General features: G+C 34.9%; 1 protein-coding gene across 1 annotated transcript in view; it reads left to right on the top strand.

The window, feature by feature from the left end:
• The window catches only part of LOC124353702, a 170,676-nt gene that overhangs the window by 128,980 nt on the left and 18,256 nt on the right, over positions 1–23,440 (top strand). Inside the window, exons 3-6 of the mRNA XM_046803672.1 lie at positions 11,299–11,599; positions 14,224–14,399; positions 15,324–15,505; positions 16,151–16,303. Coding sequence (XP_046659628.1) covers positions 11,299–11,599; positions 14,224–14,399; positions 15,324–15,505; positions 16,151–16,303 — 812 coding nt within the window. The remainder of the gene's footprint in view (positions 1–11,298; positions 11,600–14,223; positions 14,400–15,323; positions 15,506–16,150; positions 16,304–23,440) is intronic.

Here is a 23,440-nt window from a genome sequence, read left to right as displayed (position 1 = left end):
TAACAAATGACCCGATATTTCAGGAACTACTAAGGCTACAGACTTGAAATTTTTACTCAGTGTCACACATGTAATTGTAAAAATGTGGTAGTAACCTAGTATCAATTTAATTATAAATAAAGTAACAACAAATATATTGTATATAAAAACATGGGTTTTTTTGGTAAATTTAAAAAGAAGGTCAAAAATTGAACTTTTTTAACAAATTTAAATTATTTTACTACCGTGCATTTCTTATATAACAATAAAAAAGGTCTGAAAATTTCATCTTCCTATTCCAAGTACTTCTTGAGAAAACGGGTTATCAATATTGACAATTTAACATTGGCAGAATACAAGTGTTCAAGTCCCCTTGTGAAATTATTTGGACGTGCTTTTTGATCCAGTGATTTACATGGCGCAGCTGGTTTTTAGTTGGTTTATTCGTTCAACTTTCATTCATTTATTTTCAAATTACTTCCATAAGTACAAACTTTTTTTCTTATTTTTTATTCCATTAAAGTTTAAAAACGTTAAATATAGGAATTTTGTATCCATTCGGACCAAACAAAAACGGAACTTTACTTATTTATGTTTATGAGCTATTATTGCGTGGGGTGGCTTGTTATATAATTACTGCTTACTTAAATACACGAGGATTTTAATTCAACTTACATTAAGAAGATTGCATATTTCTTTATAAGATATTACTCACGTAAATTAAATTTTATTTTACATTTTATGTCACACCATCAGTCACGTTTATATAAATACTCTAAAGAATTCATGATATCTTCACCTTTTTTTTATTTTCCTTTTTTAATGCTGTTTTGGATAAACTTCGTCTTGAAACGGCCAAATCGTTATTCCTACCTTTCTTACCTCTGGGGACTAGAAAACATTTTAATCAGCCAACCACTCATTACACCGTTTTTATCGTCAGAACAATACATTAATTTTGGAGAGAATCTTTAATCTTTTATGTTGATATAATTTGAAACCCATTTAATAATGTAACTTTGAGTGTGAGAATAGTTAGATTTTTTGAAATCGTATATTTGTCACTGATTAATACACTGTAGCATGGATTTCACCTAATATTCCACGTGTGATAAAGCTTCTTATGCAAATACTTCAAACTGCTTACAATGCTAAGAAGGTAAGAGACTATACATTATAGAACTGTTATGGAGTGTTAAAAATGTGTACTAAAGATAAGTCACTAAAAACCGAGAAGAGCTAAAAGGAGTTTATACCTGAAACCGAGTATTATTAGTGTAAACATATCTTATTAAATAAACAATTATTATGCATACTTAATTACAAACATTACTATCACTATTTATGCACTTGTCCACATTTTACTTTACAAATTTATCAAGCATTTATTTTACACCATTTATGAGACGTTCTATAAGCAACTCTGAAACCTACTGAATATCTACACATTTTAGTTGGAAGACGTTAACTTTTGTGTTAAAAGTTTCTTTGAAACTATACGAATTGTTTGATATATTGTAAGTCTTAAGTGCATCTACTAGTGATGTGTATTTGTTTCTTAACTTGCATCATACTATACTTTAACAATTGGAAAATTGCAAAGTTCAGTTACTTTTCCCAAATACCAAAAATAGCATACATAGCTTTGAATCTTTACCTCTTACTATGATGTGTCATATCCAATGGCAGAGTATACACAATCACACTAAACCATATCATTATGTTCTTCCCCAGTTGTGCATTCAATTAGTCTTTAATCTTACAAAACAGTTTTTTAGAAAGATACAATTATATGTGAGTGTTAAGTTTAGCTCCAGTTTACCTCCCTCTTAGTGCAGTGTCTGGAATCTGACGCCGTCACAGACTTGACTCCTGGAATATGGAGTCATTGTTGTCTGAAGGGATCCAAAAAAGTAGGCAACGAAGAAGCTCAACATGAACTCTTTTATCGTTTCGACATCAGAGACACCAACACTACAAAATATACTGTAAACTAGGTGAATATGTATTATCATTGTCTCATCAGGTGCACAATTGAGTGCACTATGATGTTTTAGACACGATCTCTAAGCTCGATGGAGTGATCGCGTTTTCGAATATAACATATCCATGCGTAATATTTATGATTCCGTTTGTTTGTTCTTAGATATTTGATTACCAAGCGAGAGAGTTTTTAAGGTTAATCCATTACGAGAATGTCAGCCCTATCTCTGGAAGGGATTTAATGTCACAGAATCACTTTCGAAATTGAGACGTTGTATAGGTTTATCTGTTGTTTGTCACTTTAATATATCTATTACTCATAGATTTCTTCTCCATCATTCTCCACTTCTCTCCTGCTTTAATTTTTTTAGATATTACTTTTTTAAACCAGTAGACAAAGATTTTATGTATACTACTAGACCACTTTTTACATAGCTTACAGATTTTTCCAACCGAATTATGCATATTATCAATTATATTCTTTCTTTGCAATAGAATACTCAGCAGTAGTATAATAGATTCCCAGCTGTTATTGAATAGATATAACAGAGGATTCTATTGCAACCGGTTACAATATTTGTAATCTATTCTATTACAAATCCTTCAGACATCATAATCCGAGGACTTCAATCAAATAGACATATTTTCTCAGTTCAAACTTATTAGACAAACAGTTGTACTTAAAAACAACAACAACAGTCTCCTTTATGTTTAAATTTAAAATAAATATTTTTTTCTTTGTACCCCAGAAACCAATACTCATAACATGAATTACTAATAAACAATCGTGATTGCTCTTTATTTTCCAATTTGTGAGCTTTTTCCCTCTCTACCTCTTTGATCCTTGATAGTAATGTCCGAGGCCCTTTTTTCTACAAATTTCACCTAATTTAATATATTCCAGTAAGGCAGTGTGCAGCGAATTCTTTTACATACTTTTATGACATTATCCAAACTATGAATTACAGAAATTTAATATTAAAATTGTGATTTATTCATTTTCTTTGTCGTGGACTTAGCTCTATGAAACTTATCTCTTGATATTGACTTAGGCCTTGATATTTACTAAACTTATTCAGCTAGCAATGCTATGGTCATGTGTATTCTTATATTTAATACTATACAACTATGCCATCATGTGTGCCATATGTGTATTCATGGCATCATGGGCCTCACTGAACATCCTGTTAACTTGGTTACATTTTTCACACTTATATTAGTTATTTTCTTCTTGCGCGACCCTTCGTTTGGATCATTTTCTCAGATATAACCATCTTAATTAATTGTTCTCATCAGCTACTCAAACGAAAACTGATAGTTCATTACTAAATAACGTTTTATAGCAATACCACTACCATTACCGTAGCTCAGCTTAAAACCCGTTTTGCCCAAATAGTACATTGCCAAATAGGCATCAACAAAATATCGACTCTCCGGGAAAGGTGTTCAAATTTAAGAGAAAAGGAGTCACAGATATTCCTATCCTGTGCTGTATACAAGGTAATTGGTTATCCACAATGTCACACTTGTAATTCACCCAATACCCAACTCAACGCATACAAACTCCGTTGTTATGCTCATCTTATTGTTGGAAGGTCATATATTTGATGCCTCGGAAAATCTTAACTGTGATACTCTTACATGTGAAACCCTGAAATCATGTGAAACTCTGCATCCTGGGCATACTTTAGTCTCAAATATCTCTTAAAATTCTCTGGTCACTGGAGTTTAAGAATCAATAGATTTCGAAATATTAACTCAATCATGATTGATTGCTCTTATCATGAACATGATAACTTCTCATCTCATGAGTTCTGTTGACTTGGGCATATTACATATTGAAACTCTAGCAAATAAAATTGAAAAATAAATCGTAAACAATTTTTTATGAAGGGAAAGTAATAGGTTTTTTCTTTATGAACAAATGCATATTATAATTTCAAACTTAGATACAACCAAGATGGCCAGTTTTGTATCTGCGACATGCCAAAGTTAACCAGGAATCTTCATCTGATGAAATTTATATCTTTGGAAGAGCTTGTTACTACCAAGATGAGATATACTCAAGTGTAGCACTTCATAAGCGCAATCATGTTCATAATAGCGCTTCAGAGCTACATCTCAACTTTGAGAGGGCTTGTTACCATCATAGCTTCCAGGTGAGATATTCTCGAGTGCAGCACTTCATATGAAAAATCCTGTTCACAATAACGTTTCAGAGCGGCTTCTATCTCAACTTTGAGAGGGCTTGTTACCATCATTGTTTCCAGGTGAGATATTCTCGAGTGCAGCACGTCATATGAAAAATCCTGTTCACAATAACGTTTCAGAGCGGCTTCTATCTCAACTTTGAGAGGGCTTGTTACCATCATAGCTTTCAGGTGAGATATTCTCGAGTTCTCGCAGCAGCACGTCGTATGCGCAAACTCCTGTTCATAATAACTCTTCAGAGCGGCTTCTATCATAATACTGAGAGCTTGTTACCATAATAGCTTTCAGGTGAGATATTCTCGAGTGCAGCACGTCATATGCGCAATCTTGTTCATAATAACGCTTTGAGATAGCTTTCAGGTGAGATATTCTCGAGTACAGCACGTCGTATGCGCAAACTTGTTCATAATAACTCTTCAGAGCGGCTTTCAACAGGTGAGATATTCTCGAGTGCAGCACGTTCATATGCGCAAAAATACTGTTCATAATAACGTTCAGAGCTGCATCTCAACTTTGAGAGGGCTTGTTACCATAATAGCTTTCCAGGTGATATATTCTCGAGTACAGCACGTCATATGTGCAATCTAATAACGCATAATAACGCTTTGAGATAGCTTTCAGGTGAGATATTCTCGAGTACAGCACGTCATATGTGCAATCTAATAACCATAATAACGCTTTGAGATAGCTTCCAGGTGAGATATTCTCGAGTACAGCACGTCATATGTGCAATCTAATAACACATAATAACGCTTTGAGATAGCTTCCAGGTGAGATATTCTCGAGTACAGCACGTCATATGTGCAATCTAATAACACATAATAACGCTTTGAGATAGCTTCCAGGTGAGATATTCTCGAGTGCAGCACGTCATATGTGCAATCTAATAACACATAATAACGCTTTGAGATAGCTTCCAGGTGAGATATTCTCGAGTACAGCACTTCATATGTGCAATCTAATAACACATAATAACGCTTTGAGATAGCTTCCAGGTGAGATATTCTCGAGTGCAGCACGTCATATGAAAAATCCTGTTCACAATAACGTTTCAGAGCGGCTTCTATCTCAACTTTGAGAGGGCTTGTTACCATCATTGTTTCCAGGTGAGATATTCTCGAGTACAGCACGTCATATGTGCAATCTAATAACACATAATAACGCTTTGAGATAGCTTCCAGGTGAGATATTCTCGAGTACAGCACGTCATATGTGCAATCTAATAACACATAATAACGCTTTGAGATAGCTTCCAGGTGAGATATTCTCGAGTACAGCACGTCATATGTGCAATCTAATAACACATAATAACGCTTTGAGATAGCTTCCAGGTGAGATATTCTCGAGTACAGCACGTCATATGTGCAATCTAATAACACATAATAACGCTTTGAGATATCTTCCAGGTGAGATATTCTCGAGTACAGCACGTCATATGTGCAATCTAATAACACATAATAACGCTTTGAGATAGCTTTCAGGTGAGATATTTTCGAGTGCAGTGTGATATTCTTTAAATTTTAGTATGTGTGTTTTTATATTAAAATTTTTTTTTAATTGTGTCCGTGTTTTTCTTAACTATAATTATCTTATGTGAATATGTTTTATATACCTTAAATAGTTCTGTAGATTATTGTATTTGAATTTTGAATAGACAAAAATGATAAATATTTATACTTTACGGGAAATTCTTTCAAATTACACCCGTGGGTGATGGGGTTATAGGATATTGCTTTTTTCACACAATTGTGGTAAATAAAATACTGTTAATGTTTTGAATAATTTTATTTGTCTATAAAAGGATACATCACAAAATTATTTATTTATTATAAGATCGGTCGATGGGAACTAATTATGTACCTTGTAAATAAGTATATTTGACAGCTGCTGGCACGAATCTAGTCAGCACTTATTGTAAAACAAGTATTTATCATTTTAAGAGGTTTTTGTTTTCGCATAACTTCTTGATGAAGTAAGCTAGATTATCAGCTTTTCAGCATAGGGTACTCAATTTTCTTATTTTTAAAATCTCTTTTCTAACAAGTTACAATTAAAAATAGTTCGAAAATCTCCCTATGAAGAAAAAGGTACTGTGACTGTTTTCATATCATCCACTCTTGAACTTGAATATAACATCAGCGAGAGTCCCTGTATACCATGTGTATAATAGTTTATAATGTTACAACCGTGACAAAAAATGTATAACATGGTTATAATAAGTTATAATGACCGTCGATTTTATTAATGAAGCCTTCAATCTTAGTAACAAAATTAATAGTGACGAACTGACGAGAAGTGGTGCGTCAGAGGACAACACAAGAGCGGCTTTGACGAGCTGGGGGCCTTTGTGATGGAGATGTAGCATCATAAACAGTCTGCTTTGTGTTTAGGCACTATGTACTCTGTCACGGTAAACAAGCATCGTACCTTGTGCGATTCGGCACTTTACAATAGCTTGTAGCAATACACAGCTCAAACATTCGTATAACGTCAACAATCGAAATAAAAATTGCTCTGCTGAAATTACAATACTGATCATCAATTATTTTGTACTTAATCATCAGTTTAATTATGTGCCAAACTTTTTCAGTTTACTATAAATTTTGGTATTCACAATAATTTTTGTTGAAAGGAGTTGTGTACTTTTTAAAACTATTTGTCATAAGAGTAGATGAGCTAGTTTTTATGAATAAAAAGTAATACCGCTATGCCCTTTCTCATTAACAACAGCCCTTTGCAGCAATCTTACACAAAACAGAATAACGGGAAGTGTAGAAACGTATGAAGTACAGATAAAATGTGCTCCGGCAATGAATACAATTGTATTCATTGGCTCCGGCGATGGACAGGACCATGAATCTGTGTCATATCTTACAAGCGTTACTCTAGATCCTACATCTTAGGCTGTCTAATACAGTTATGTGTGGCAGATAGAGTATTGAATAAAACACACAAAATTAGTCCGTGTTTAAAGTCGGTTCCTGAATTTCATTATCACGCACTTTCGCCCTGTAGTGTCCTCTATAGCTCACCTGAAACGGGTCAATGGTACGTTTTAGTCATATACCACGTGGCGCCAAATTCAAATTCGTATATACTACTACATTATTGGTTAAAGCTTGTACATTTTGTTGACTTTGATTTCTGTATATTTTGTCAAAATATTGAATTGTATCCGATGTTATAATCATATCAATACAATGTGCATCCCGTAACCCACTTTCATCCGTGCAGATATGATTGTGTTTCTAGTACTCCTGACTTGTGCTCGGGACTTGCATTGCCTGTAGTGACAACGCCTGGACTAGACTCCAAGCACCTTTTGCGTATGTTTGAACCATTTTATTTTCCTTCTTTATTCTGCCTGTTCCCTATTTTTTATGTACTAATAACTCCCCCACCTGACGAAGAGGATAGATTCCAATCCTCGAAACGTTGTGTTATACCGTCTGTAATCCTAACGATGGCAAATGACTGTACTCCTGTTATCCTGTCAAACCTTCCATCGTCAATAACAAACTTCAAACAAAAGACAATATAAATATTGACAATAAGACTAGAGAACTTCGGAAAAGTATATTTGTAAAGCAAACACGTTTGAATGTTGAATTTAGCTCCATTTCACCTTCCTCTTAGTGCAGCATCTGAAATCTGACGATATCACAGATTGGATTCCTGGAATCTGGAGTTATGGTTATCTGAAGAGATCCTAAACATATTCAGCAACGGAGAATCTCAATATGGACTCTTTACATAATTTTTTTAGTGTAATCTATGTGAAGATCTACACATCATTGTCTCATTAGGTGAACAATATTTTAGATCTCTAGGCACGGTGGAGCAACTACGTTTTCTACACATAACGTAGCTGTGGTGGGAAGGGCGTAATTGATATGAATGCTGAGTAGCTTCAGTTCACCTTCCCATAAGTACATCATCAGTAAGAACATATTTTACCTCAGAGTTCCACCTCACTGGCATTTAAATTTCCGACGGCTATCTTATGACAGTATAGTATATAAGAGCTTTGACTATGCTCCTGTTACCTAAGTTATTACGAATGTAGTTCGAATATCTGTTTCCAATGACGCCATACTGGACCCCCAATTTTCCAGACCTCCTGTACAATACAGATATGGAGGATTACTTCAATAGACAAATAGTTACTCGAAGATGTTTGCAAACTTCTTACCATAAACATAAGGATAACCGGCGATGATGGTTGGAAAACCATTTGCTCCTGAGTTTAGTTGAAGTGGGAAGGGATAAGTGCGAAGCATTAGATTTAATATAATTGCCACGACTGGCTTCAGATTGGGGACACTCAAATTAGTGGCTGAATGACGCCCCTATTTAAGTCAATTTGGTCTCTAGATAGAATGCGGCGATGTGCTTCCAATGGTCTTAACTAGCTCAGGAATGCTTTGGGAGCTTACCAGTTAGGTTCATCCTTTAGTTCTTTACTTTTATCCTATACTATTACTGTCTTAGGGCAACGCTATATTTAAAATAAATTGTTTTTTTTTCTCTTGGTTGTAGGTTTCGTGAGGAAGTGTAATTTTAAATGCATTGTTAATATCCATTAAACGTTTAATCTTCTGATTTTACTTCAGGTTCAAGGCAACAAAAATGTTGTTTATTTAAACATTCAGTTTTAACACTACTGTGTTTTAAATTATCCACAATGCATTTTTATAAATGCTTTTAAAACGATCATCTTAAAGAATTGCGAAAAATATTAGATCTAATATGGATTATCATTGTTCTTATTAGTCAAAAACAAGTTTTTTGGTACAGCTGACTGTGATGTTCTCAGGATGATGCTTGCGTCTGAATCTGATTCTGTGAAGCGATATAGGATTTGGGAAAGTAGATTTTTCCAGTTAAAGAAGATTCTACTGTGAAAAATTTTGGAGAGATATTTATATTAAAGTTTATGTCACAGATTTTATTAACGTAGCAGTGGACGGAGCTGTGTAGGACATACTATAGTCTGATTAAAATTATCATAGAACACGATAAATTTGATGAAAAGTACTTCGAAGTAACTTATTTTGTAGTATATACTCACACAAAAACTATTTTGATAAAAGGAGGGATTCTGTTCTTAGCCTCGAAATCCTTTGAAATTAATGTGATGAAACCACTTGTTAGCAAATGCAAACCCACTCATCTAGGAGTGATTATCTAGGAAAAATGAGAAAAATAACAAAATTAACACAGCCTCTCCGTTTACTCATAGTGGAAATCCTACTTTGTTTAGAATATTCCTTTGACAATAAATTCAATTCCAGTAAAAGTCCTGGAAGAGAAGAAGGAAAGGAGGCTCGATCAAGATTGTGAGGTGTTAAAAGACGCAACTGCAGTTTGGGGGATGTTCGAAACCAATCTTCTCGATAAATTGGCCAGAGCAGGTCCAACCCTATACCCTCCCCTTCCCAACCCCTTCTCACATGCCCGGGAAGTGTTCACATTCAATTGCCCACTCGAGGCGGAACTTTAACAATGTAATCTTAGATCCAACTTGACTTGTTTATTATAATTAGTTTTACAAACTTTGTTTTTGTTGATATATTGATGGTTGATATATTTAGAATCAATTCAAAAGTAACAAAAATCATGTCATACACTGTTGAGAATATGACTGTTCTTTATTCTATTAAGTGAGGAGAGGTTTAGAAAAAATATTTCTCCTCAGTTTCCAACAATAAGGTACATGTAAATAACAACCATAGTTTACCCTTTTTAGTGAATTTTTATTCTAATCATAACAATCATCAATTGGTAATTGTGAATATTTTAATAATCATAGGGTTTCACATTTGAAATATTTGCTTACGTCATGTATCTTGTGGCAGTAGCAGGTATCTGAGCACTAATAGGATCCTAGAAATGTACACGTTGATTAAGATCATCGTGGTACATTCATGTCTAAGCTACCTGGTCCTTTAATCCTTTTCTTCCTTTAATACTTGATACTTCTAGGCAACTCTGAGAAAGGTATGTTGGAGATAAAATCTGCAAGCTGGCAATTTTGCGTTACGTTTCTATCAAACTGATGTTTTCGGAGAAGTTTGGTTGTCAATGTAGATTGTGGGTTAATCAGAATCGATCAATTCATTCTGACTATGATTTAATATAATTTTATGAAACCGTTTCATCAAAACTTTTTTGTCCCTGACATTAATGTCAAATGAATAATTGTAAGTATTGTATTTTGGCTGGCTTAAGTCAGTAGTCTATTGCCTTCAACAAAGACTTTCGGTACGCAATGACCGAAAGTTGAAATGTTGATTCGAAACCTCATTTAATGGCGATCAGCAGCTAGCCACTCAACGAGGTCTTTCATACACAGAGTAACCACGTAGAGAGCATAACTTGTTGGATTGAGTCATTACTAGTTTACCAGTTTTTAATATATTTAATGGAATATTGAGGGGGAGTTCTTGGTATTATGCAGGATTTATCCTACTGAGAACCTTTACATCATCAGCAAAAAGAAGAAACCTCGATGATATCACACAGGTTATGTCGGTTTTAAATTGGTCAATAAGCAGCGGGCTTAATGCGATCCCTGTGGTTCATATGGTGAAGCAGAGAATGGTGACATACTTACTTACACCAAAAACATTTCATATCCAAGATAGACACTGACTCGTGTTAGACTCAAGGTACTAAAATTTTCACCACGTAATAATTGTTATTGGCTATTTAACAAAACATGTGACTACTATCTTGAAGTAACCTCGTACTTCCAAGAGCCAATGGCGCAGTGTAGCGGGTACAGCGGTTATCGCAAGATAACCAAATCAAGCAACGTCGAGCGTGGCTGCTGCTTGGATGGGTGACTGCTGAGCGATCCTGTCCTTGCAAGCAGCCAGCCTGCCCGGCCATTGGTGGTGGCTCGGAAGTCACCTTTAAGCCATTGGTTCTCATGTTAAGTATTAGAGAGGACTTCTTAGCCCTAACTTTGCCTGGTGAAATATGACATTAACTTTCTGGTGTGCATAAATTATCTAGAGAACTGTTAGGTAGTCTTTGCCACAAAAGGGATTGAGAATGTGTGATTAATTGATGAAATCCCATAACAATACATTCTCATCCTAACAAGAACTTATTTTGCAGCTAATCTTCGACGCCTTCCACGTCGGCCGGTTCGAGGGACGAGCGCTGGACGGTTGTCCCGACGGCCACATGCAGCTGTCCGAGCTAGGACGTCCCTTCACAGGAGGCTCCTGGTGCGGCGCTGCTGCAGGACATGCGGTCTACTACAGCGAGACGGCCACAGTCACCCTAACGTTGAGGGTGTACCATGCCGCCTCACCCTTCGAGTTCCAGCTGCGCTACAAGGTGCTAGGCGGCGACGAGGCCGTCGTACGGTTCGGTAGCGCCGGCGCCCCCCTTGAGCGCGGGGAGGTCGTCCCAGGTGAGAGGATTGTCACTAACGATTCTATTCCAATTTTTGTTTGATATTTTTGATTATGAGAGAGCTTATGTGAATATAAAACATCAAAACTGCCGCAAATATGATAAAGGAACAATTTGTGCAAAATGTAGAAGCAGCTAATGTGTGTTTGTGGTTTGTAGCATACCAGCATCTTTAGCTAATCCTTCTTTGAGTTGATACTCCTCAGTTTGTATTAGTCGTTCCAAAAGTGTTCCCGTTAATTTCCATAAGCTGCAGTACACTGGTTACTGACAGCGTAATGGAAATTGTTATACATGGAAGAAACCAACTGATCATGAAACAGATTACAAGAAGAACATTATTCTCTTTTTCAAAGCCAGACTTTCCCTTATCAGCTTTTAAAATTATTTAATTATTAATAGCTATCTATTTGAAGCAGCTAATGTGTGTTTGTGATTTGTAACGTACCAGCTCCTTTAGCTAATACTTCTTTCAGTTGATACTCAGTCTGTATTAGTCGTTCCAAGAGTATTCCGTTGATTTCCATGAGCTTTAGTACACCGGTTACTGACAGTATAATGGAATTTGTCACGAGTGGAAGAAACAAACTGACCATGAAACAGGTTAAAAAAAGAACATTATTCTCTTTTTCAAAGCCAGATTTTCCCTTATCAGCTTTTGAAATAATTTAATTATTCATAGCTCTCTAGTAGGAATCTTGTTAGAGAGGAGGAACCACCTTACACATATTCACAGGCAATCTCAGTTTCTTTGAACTCACGGTCTGTGTATGCAGATTTAAACTTTGTAATTACTTAATTAATGTTAACAATTTAATCATGATGTTTTAAATTTAAAGAAATAATGATTACATACTGTGGAAAAGAATAGATAAGGGAGAAGATACCTAGACTGAGGTATATGACACCGTTATTAAAGCCTTTGTAAACTAATACCACAGTTAACCGCTAAGCCACCTGCTGTGAACATTTTATGCTTATATCTTTAGTATGCTGAGGCGTGTACTGTGTAGTGATAAAGATAGCCGTGTCTGCGTTATAAGCTTATTTAATAACAAAATAATCTTCAATCTTGCAACTTACCATGAAAAGTTTGATAAAAACATGCACCTTTTTTTCGAACGTCAATAGTCTCTGAACCATTATATTCTACAGTTTAATTTTGAAGTAAGCTTGAAGTTAGACCTTTGTATAAATTAAAGATACTCCTCTCTTTGTTCGTGATTTAAATTCAGTCACGAAGGAATCTTTTCCGGCTAGTCGGAAGAAAGATGGATTTCAAATATGGCTGCCATATAGAAACGACAAACTAATTATTCATTATCAGTTGAGACGTTTAATTTATACAACACCGGTGGGACGATAATCTGAAGGCTACACGTTGAAATATTTAGAAACTCAATCGTCTTGAAACATTACAAACGAAAGTTGTTATAATCATATAAAATTTGATTTATAAAACGTGGACTTCCAACAGCCCTGACATAACGTAGCAAATGTTTTTAGTTTAGCATAAACAATACAAGAGAAAGAATATTTATGAGCAACATAGAAATGAAAGAGACAGTCCCCGACATTTAAAGGAACAGCATTCAGACGTTGGTTTAATGGCCGTTAGGAGGAAGGAAAATAGTGCTGTAAATTGAGGTTATGTTGAGAGCTAACTTATATTTCAGAAGTCTACCCAACCTGAGTACTTGTTCCATCTTGGAACCGCTCGGAGTAGATGAGCAGTCAGCATGTGGAGCAGGACGTGTTGTATAAGATCAAGATGGATCATCAGCATATTACTGAGCAGATATAGATAAAATTACGGAAATATTCCGAGAGCAATTTTTCTACTTGTACTTCAACAATTACCATTATTCGAGGAGCACTTTTATGATTTTGAACTGGATGTTTTATCATGCTGTTTATATAAGTACTAGTGGCCTACTGTAGTGTAGAGTACTATTATACTGTGCTTCTAATGCAGGTCAGTTCTCAGCAAAGGTTAGGGCATAGTGTGGCATTGCCTGGTCGTGCATAAAGTCATACTCATTATTATCTTATTTAACGTGTTATTGTTCAGAAATTTATGATAGACTATCTATAAGTAAGCTTTACTAACCACTAGACACACATACATAGCCATTCTGACGACCACTCGACTTTAGATAACAACACTACACAGGGCATCTTCATTCTTTTTACACCACTATTGACGTCATAACTGCACGTCATTTTAAGTCACACATTGCAATGCAACATGGAGAGATGAGCAAATAAGTAATTACTTAATATTTAAGATTTCTGATTGTGTTAAAAAACACTGGTTCGTGGCCAATTTAGTTTCTTTTGTTTTTTATATCTATGACACAGAATGATGTCTTTCATTTCAGTTTAGCACGCAATTACTGTACCTGAAAATAAGATGAAATTAAATAAATCAAATATATTATGTCAAAATAAAAATCTCCGAACTGCCGTTATTTTTAACGTGGATGCAGAACATTGTAGAATCCAAAATAAGAAGAAACCCACTAAAATTACAAGGTTCTTATCCGCTTTCTATATTTTTATACATATTCTTTAAAAGACTTTCAATAAATCTGTGTATGTGAGATTATTGAGTTCTTTCAGGCACCTACTGCAGTCGTAACTTCTACGAGTGCTACCGCAAGAAGTGTCGCCTGCAGTCCCCCAACTATCCTGGGATGTATCCTCGCAACGTCACCTGCTACCTGACTCTTCGGCAGAAGACGGTACCAACCTGCAAACACGCCATGATCTCGGTCAGGCAAGAGAGCGAACACAAGGTAAGTTGCAATGTAAACTGTATCATAGGCAGTCTTCTAACTACCTGACATGTATCCTCGTAACGTCACCTGCTACCTGACTCTCCGACAGATGAAAGTGCCAACCTGCAAACACGCCATGATCTCGGTCAGGCAGGAGAGCGAACACAAGGTAAGTTTCAATGTAAACTGTATCATAGGCAGTCTTCTAACTACTTGACACGTATCCTCGTAACGTAACCTGCTACCTTACTCTCCGGCAGATGACAGTGCCAACCTGCAAACATGCCATGATCTCGGTCAGGCAGGAGAGCGAACACAAGGTAGGTTTTAATGTAAACTGTGGTCCTTTATCTATCCTGAGATGTATCCTCGAAACGTCACTGGCTATCTGGCTCTCCGGCAGAATACTTTACCAACATTCAAACACGCCATTTGGTCATGCAGGAGAGCAAATACAAAGTAAGTTTTATTGTAGACTGTACCATGAACAGCTCCTAACTACATTTGGCAAATTAATTCATAATTATCTTCTGCTTGGTTGAATTATAGTAAACTATATCGACATGAAAACTAAATGATATTATTTGTCTCAGACAATTAATAATTGTTTTATAATACGTTGGGGGTTATTTTTTTTAATCTTATAATGTTTGCATTGCATTTATTTTATAACGTATATTAATTTAGGACCCACTGCTCAGCTGACCTATAATTTTGAGGGTTTATTGCTACATTAGTATTCCGCAAAGTAAATATTAGTACAACTGGAAAATATATCAACCTTGATCTTTAGCCACGGATATCCGGTTTCCTGTTGATTTCGTGTGGCATTAGGAAGAAGAATGTTGACATTTAAAAGCCAACAACAGATCACCTATTAACATCATGATTGCAACACATCAGATTATGACCTTCCCTGGAAATGCTTCAAATTTTGTTCAGATGCAGATAAGGTCAACGATGCTAGGCATGAACAAGACGGCTGGGAGCTCCAAGGAAATCCGGGCTTGGACCGACTGTACGGGGGAGCGGGACCAGCTCATCTTCTACGACGGTGCCTCCACAGACGACACGGTATTAGCTAAGTACTGCGGCGGCGCCTGGCTACCTTCCATCATCAGCAGGTGCGTTTCTAACTAACGTTCTGGAATATTTAAGGAAAACATTTAGACTCATCAAACTGACCCTGAGTTCTCGTAATTTTAAAACTGGAATCTCTTGCAGTGAACAATAAGAGACTCCCTGTAATGGACATGAAATTACACTTTGGCCAAGATTATAATTTATTCTGAGTAGCTAGTAGCTACTTAGGTGATTTGTAGTGAAAAACATCGCGGATTTTAGAAAACTCTAAATTCTTCTTCCAACTCTTGATGTTACTACAGGACTAGCTTGTGGGTACAAAACATTCAGTCAAAATATCTGCTAGTCTGTTTTAGAATCTCTTGTTAGTCAAATTCTTCAAAAGAGTATTTGAATCACAATTTCATGTTTCATATACTTCTAAAGGTTTTGCTACATAATTTTATCTTATTCACGCCCTAATTTATTTTCTGGGAACCCCTTTTCCACAAATTCTTATTAAACGTTTTAAACGTTCTTCGATTTTTGACAAAAGTCACAAATTTAAATTCTCATCTTTTTGTGGTCTTCCAAAGATGGAAAAGTTAAAAATAAATATTTGTGTTCTTGAAAACATTTTCCAACATTTTAGTGGAACTTGGCGAATAATTATCATAGTTTATTTATCGACTAACCTGGTGTTGCAGGGGTCCCTCCATGCTGGTGGCCTTCCACTCGTCACCGTTCAGTGTTCCTCTCCGCTCAGATGGAGCCACCAGTCCTCTGCGGGGCTTCGAGCTCGAGGTCGACGTGCTCTTCAGCGACTCTAGCTCGCTAGACTACTCCAAGTATCCTCGCAAGTCAGTCACTTGTATTTGCGTAAATTACGTTTGAGTGTTTGTCACTTAACCGTCAAGCTATTGAGTGTCCTACACTCAAGCAATGTTGGGTGGATACATATAATAGGCACCACCGTAAATGATTTCTTAGGCATTAAACATTTGTCTGGATATCGCTTTTTGTTTTGTAAATGAGTAATAATAATAATATAATAATGTACATTAATACTGATATTTCATGGGATGTTAAAGGGAAAGGTTAACCGTTTAAGAACGTATGGGTACAAATACAGTGGAAGGAGAACGTGATGAAGCTGCTAGAGATCATAATCCCTCGAACACTTCTTGGGGTATGGAAAATCACCCAACTCCAGTTAGAATCCCCTTTGTGAGTTTAAATATTTACTAATAAATTCCTAAATATTTATTCTTTTTGTTGCCAGACCCAGGATAGGTATTGTACTAAAATTCAAAAAGATGGTTTTTGGAACATTTGTAGTTCGATGTGAGTGATGAGTTCTGCTCCAGTTCAGTTCACTTTCTCCTTAGTGCAGCGTCTGAAATTTAACACTGCCACAGACTTGACCCTTGGAATCTGAAGTCTGTCCGTCTGAACAGATCTGCCGTGAATTTTGGATTGTGTCTAAACATCGTAGTGCACTCAACTGTGCACCTGATTGCACTTGAGTTTATAGTCTAGGTTGTCTTTGATGTCGAAAGGATGCAAAGAGTTCGTTTCGAGCTTCTTTGTCACAGACTTTTTTGGATTTCTTCAAACGCATATGACTCCAGCCAGATTCCATGACTAAAGTCTGTGGCAGCGTTATTAGTGCTGTGTTCAGACGCTGCATTAAGTGGAAGATGAACTGGAGTTAAACTGAACGTTCACATTGCATCAACTCTTCCCACCATAGTTACGTTATACAGGTTTACAGTTTAATGACTAATTTATGTGCAATTGTTTATTGTTTTGTAGGAAATTTGACTTAAGAGTAAAACAAAATAATTTACAGAGTAGAGATCGGAATTACAATGTTAACTACTATCTGCCTGTCTAGTTGTTTAGGATTATATTAACACCAATAGCGTGTTCAATTGATTGTATTATTGATTATAAAAAACGGATCAAAACAATGTTTAAATTTTATTTAACACTCTGAGAATCAAACCTATAACATTGCTGTGGCGTAACTAACCAAATGAACTTGCATTGGATGTACAATAAATACATTTAAGTTGTTTAAAAATTTTAAGTCGAATAAATATCAACAATATTTTTAGTTACGAAATATAAGAATTAAGTAAATTCATTCTGTATTTATTGTTGGCGTATTACTTACGAAATGATTGTTTAAAAAGTAATCATCCCTCAATGTTTTTATCGACAAATGTTTACTAAACATTAAACGTAATGAGATTAATATAACAGCACACTTAAATAACAAATTAGGTTATCAAAATTATATTTCACTACCCTTTATGTTTTCTAAAAGTATATTGTTTTATGATGTTGGACATGAATATTTTGGAATGACCACCGTTTTATCACCAGAACACGTCATTTTATAGTACGTCCAATGTTAGTTCTTCACAACTCAGTCAGTCATCTCAAACTACACCATGGTAAACGTAAACCGCTTATGACGTAAACTTTTAAATCATAAAATATACTAGCAATAAACTAAACATTTGCGACTCACAGTTATGAAAATATATACAGAGCGAGGCATAAGTCTGGATACACTCCTACGGAATTGTAATGACGTCTGCTATGGTGTGACTGTAGATAGCTGGCCATCTTTTAGGAGCTATGACAATAACAGCGGCCATCTTGATAACTGCCATCTTAGATTTGGGTAAAATGTTCAAAAGGGAAAGGATAAATTATTTTTGACTGCCTCATTCTCAGGTACACAAATACGAAAAATGTTGTAATATAGGTATATATATATATATTTTTTATAGGAGTTATAAACCTGTGTTAAAGTTCAACCGGCAAACTTTAAAGTTATGAAATACCCTACATAAATCCAGTATGGAGAATTTAAAAATGTCCGCTTCGCCATAGCTCCTAAAAGTTGTTATACCACCCATTCTTACCCCCCGCTCCTCCCAAATACCAACAAACACCAGTATGTTCTTTCGTACCGTTGGAGTACTTTTGGAGTGTATCGAGACTTTTTTCTCATTCTGTTGTTTATTGTTTGCGCTTATTCAAAAAAAAGTTGATCAAATAATATACTGTAAAGAATTCATGATTTTATTCGGTTAAAGTATCGGTTAGAACGAGATCTCGTAGTTTCGCGAATGTATAATCTATTATACATTCATACTCTAGTTGAGACGGATTTTTCGTGTTTCAGCGTCTAATATTAATTTTTAAAAGTAAGTCAAAGTAATTTTTAATGTTTAATAGTATCGAATTCGTTTTAAAAAGTTAAGTAAGTCATATTGTCACGTTGGAATAGTTGTAGAATCTGACTAGTGATGAAAAGTACAGTCCGTATAGATTACAACTGGACCACATGCTCGTTACAACCTCAGACGCTTAGTATCAAATGTGCTTAAACATTATAATTAATCAGTAATTTAAGCATCTATTTCTAGGTCCGAGACTGTATGCCAGTGGCACATATCGCGAATGTAAACCGTTTCACCACGCCTTGAAATTAAAAAACCAAATATTTCCTTCACGAGATACCCCGTCGCTAAAAGTCAAACGGCAATTAACACTGTAATTACAAATTCTAATTGAGTACTGAATTCTAATTATGGGTTGTCAACTAAATTATCACCGTGCCTTGACGAGCTTCAAAGACTCCCTGACTCAATTATTGAGAGGGTTAATAGGGCTACAGAGACTGATCGGAACTTGACAACTTCAATTTGGCTGAGTGGAACGAACGTGGTGGAGGTGGAGGGGAGGGGGGACAGGTAATGGAAGTCATTTGTCCATCTGACTGTGTGTCGCTCTGGAAAATCGTTGGAAATCTGTTTGACGATACGGTTCGACGAACCATCAGATATTATTATTTTAAACAGACAGAAACCCTTTGTGCCCTTGTGTTTGGGAGGTTGATGGGTACGTTCTCCTTTCTTTGCGTTTCGTCACCATTTCATTTTTTAGTTATGTTTTTAGTTATGAAAAATCAAAAGTTATGTTTTTCATTGACAATCAATCAATTATATTGACAGTTAAATTAATATGGTTTGTAACGTGGTAGGTATGTGGTAGTCTCTATACATTAATGATAAAGTAATCTACTCTATTAAGAATTAAGTATTGCACTTCTTTAACGCTTCAAAAATTTGCGAAATATGTTAAGAATGCAATATATTAGATTTTTGTTATTTAAAAAATTGGTATTAAAAATATTTAATCAGAATTTTGATAAAACATACTTCTAAAGGAATAAAGGTTACTTTAATATTAACTATTTACTTTACAGAAGTGAGTGTCACACTAATGAGAGCATATCAGGGTTTATGTTCCATTTGAAAAATCGGAGTTTTCGTTTTAGTTTGGATATTTTCCCACAACAAATAGTTATTATCATATTCAAAATATCTTCTAGAACTAAAACTTTATGATTTAAAAAAAACAATTGGGCTTAAATTATTGTGAACTATTTCAAATATGATTTTAAATTGTTAAAAATTTAAAGTTTTGTAATGTGTAAAGTTTTATTACTGTCGAGTATTTCTTGTTATTTATAAACTGATCTGGCTGCGGAGAGACTACTAAATATTTGTTGTGAATCAAAAATATTTGGATTAAACTTGATATCAAATAATAAAGAAGCATATAATTTCTTAAAGCCGTGAAGCATGTTTAAGATACGGATAATAATTAGTGTTTTTTTCTGTTGTGTTGTTTCGAAAGGCATATCTTCTTTTTTGAATGTTTTTGCCGTTGTCGGCTTTGCTACAATATGTGGCAGCGGTTATTTCCAATTCCTGTCAACGACCGTTAATAGAGTTTGATTATGACAATAAGCTTACGTCATACGTAATGGATTATGGGAAATACAATTATGAAAAGCTTCCGTGCTTTCGTGGTACAGAATACAAATTCAGCTAAACTGTATAGCTTATTGTAATCAGACATTGAGACATACCGTATTTACATGGCAGGCTATTTTAAGCGCAATAGTAATGTTTTGAAACCAATAGTCTAAAAATGGTTTTAACGTGAATTCCCCTCTTTAATAAATCATACATGATAGATTTAGCATCTTTTTAAAACTAAAAATATGTAAATGTGAATAATGTATAAGATTTATTTTACAAGAAAACATTAGAATAACAAAACGATTAAACTACTTGTCATACAGACATGCCTCCGGAGTGTGGAATTTAACAGATTCTGTTTCGTTTATTTTTTTTGAGTACAATCCTGTGTGTATTGGTTTGGAGCAATACAATATTCAGTTGAATCCTACATTCCACACAACAAATTCAATTTATTTGATTGCCTTCTAATTGAGTGGCAGAATATATTAAATGTGAATACGCGGTCTGACAAAAAGAGATTTTGCAAATGTTGTTTACTAAAAGCATTTTATATTAATTTTTGACGGACTCATGGATTATACGGAAATTAATTCAAATTAGGAAGGAATTGGATTTTAATTTTTTTTTTTTGAGATCGTACGATACATAAACTTACCATTTAGAATAAAATTACAAATTGTAAAACATAAACGAGCATATTGTTGCGGGGACGGTTAGCGGGCTACCCGAGTGGCAAGATAACCCGTAACAATGTTCACCTTGAAGAGTAGGAACTCAAGAGATGACTCGGTACATGGGGTTAAAAATAAGTTTATTGAAAAAAGTCACTTGGCACAACTCTGTTCACAACATGTAAAATGAAACACCTGTATAAAATTACTACTGAGAATAAACTATTAACACCATACTTTGTGGTACTTATGTTTCACAATTCCAACATCTAACTATTCTGCCTACTACCGCGACCAGTTCCTCACTGTGCTGTCTGCGGAGACTGATCCCAACACCGTGACCGTTCCTCACTGTGCAGTCTGCGGAGACTGATGACTACTGCTGCGCCTCGCAGGGCTTAAATAACACAACCCATTAAGAGCGATTATCGCTCTGTACATATCATTGTCCAAAGTGCTAATGATCTGTAGATTTCTGTGTGAGCAGTGACAATTTGTTAATGATAATGTTGTATATCTATTACTTATCTAACGTCTACTCTTCTCACGCTAACACTATTCCAGTTATTGATACACATTAAATAATACATACAATCATGGCTACATGTTCTTACATACTAATTTGATTACAAAATAATGTTACTATACAACAATATATTGTAGTTGAACTCTATACTATAAAACTCTTAGTTGAAAATACGTCTGTTATAGCACAGTAAAAGTTGCCAATTAAAGTTAACTGGGCAAAACATTTTTGTAAGTTTGAAAATTGGTAAAATGTTTGAAAGGAACATACCTGTGGGACTCCAAATAGTAAAAGTGGTAAATTGTATTTTTTCATAAATATCTTTAAAACGCCATTTTACTTAGAGACAAGACTATTCTATACATTTGAACTAAATAAAATGGTCTTTCACTCTATATAGATTTTATCAAACTACCTGTATCGGAAAACGAATTGGAATAAAATCTTTGTTTCAATTTTAATCGAAAATATCCAACGACAAAGAACTCAGGAGGATCAAAATTCTCAAGTCTGTTATGTATCTCAAAATTACACGGTATGGCCGGAATAGGGGTCAGTTTTTGAAAAATTTTTTAAAGTAAACATAGATCGGTTACACCTAATTTTAAAGATATATGACTCCTACATATATTAGCACATTTTAAGAGCCGTTAGCCGCATGTACAGAGTGTAGAAAATTGTTAAGAAATCTGTTTTATCCTTTATTTTATTGTAATTCCTTCGTAGGCCTAAATTGTAAAGAAACAAAAGTTTGATCTATAACTGTTAATGAAATCTCATTCGTAAAAGTTATAAAATAAAATAATAAGTTATGAAAAGGGTAACAAATTCCAAATTGTACAACGCTGTGCAAGTTTCCTAATCCATATACATATGTAATGTTGAAATGTATTTGGTTCCTCACTCTAGAAATATTGATTAGCTAGCCATAAAAACTACGAATAACAGCCATTATACAATTGTACCTTACGGTTTACTTATCTCAGTACTGTATACCCTTTATATTACTAGTGATTTAATGAGGCAATTATATGGCTTATGGTATATAAATGTTTACAATGTTGGTCGGCAGTATGATAAGCGGCCACCAAGACAATCGAATCATCGATATTTCTGATTATCTAAACTACCTAACAATAACAAACCAAGATGATGAACCGAACTACCTTCTGAGTATTTCATATTATGGTATAGTTCAGCTATGTATATACAGTAGGACCTTGATATATCGAACCTCAAGGGGATTTACAAAACTTCGATATATCAAGAATTTCGATATAATGAGGTTCGATATATCAAGGCTGTTTGGGGCAGACTTCGTTATATAGAGGTTTACAACTGTTGTTGTATTATTCATTATATCAAGGTTAACTCTGACAGACTTCGATATATAGAGGTCCACACCCACTACAATAATACAGTACAATTAAGAATCGTACATTACTTTATCGGGAAATGTGAATAAGAAATTATAACAAGTACATCATACATCAATTTAAATTTATTTATTTTTTAACTAAACGTATAGAGTAATATTATTACATAAATATGAATATGAAATACTGTAACGTCTTAAAAAGTTATGTTGTACAGTATAAATACACATGTCTGAAATACGGTTCTACTGTACTGTATTTTAAATGTTTAAAATGCTACTGTAATGTAGGCTTACGTACATGCTATAAAGAGTTTGCAAAACTTATTTACTGTTGTTAAAAAAAATCTACTCGCACTAATCGTGGTAACGTCCAAATTAAACTGAGGGTGGAGTGGTGATCCACCACTGGCGTCTACAGAAAACAAAGGAGTGTCGGTGGTGGGGGTTTCAAGTCTCGACATGAAAAATACGGTACCTACTCTACTTTGATGGTTGTTTGTTTGCACAACACGACAATACAGTACTAAAGTTCGTTTCGTTGATAAACTGAAATTTCGATATGTTGAGGT

This window comes from Homalodisca vitripennis, chromosome 2 (assembly GCF_021130785.1).
Source record: "Homalodisca vitripennis isolate AUS2020 chromosome 2, UT_GWSS_2.1, whole genome shotgun sequence".
Classification (NCBI taxonomy): Eukaryota; Metazoa; Arthropoda; class Insecta; order Hemiptera; family Cicadellidae; genus Homalodisca; species Homalodisca vitripennis.
The sequence above is the reverse complement of the archived record's forward strand: the minus strand, read 5'-3'. Positions and strand labels throughout refer to the sequence as shown.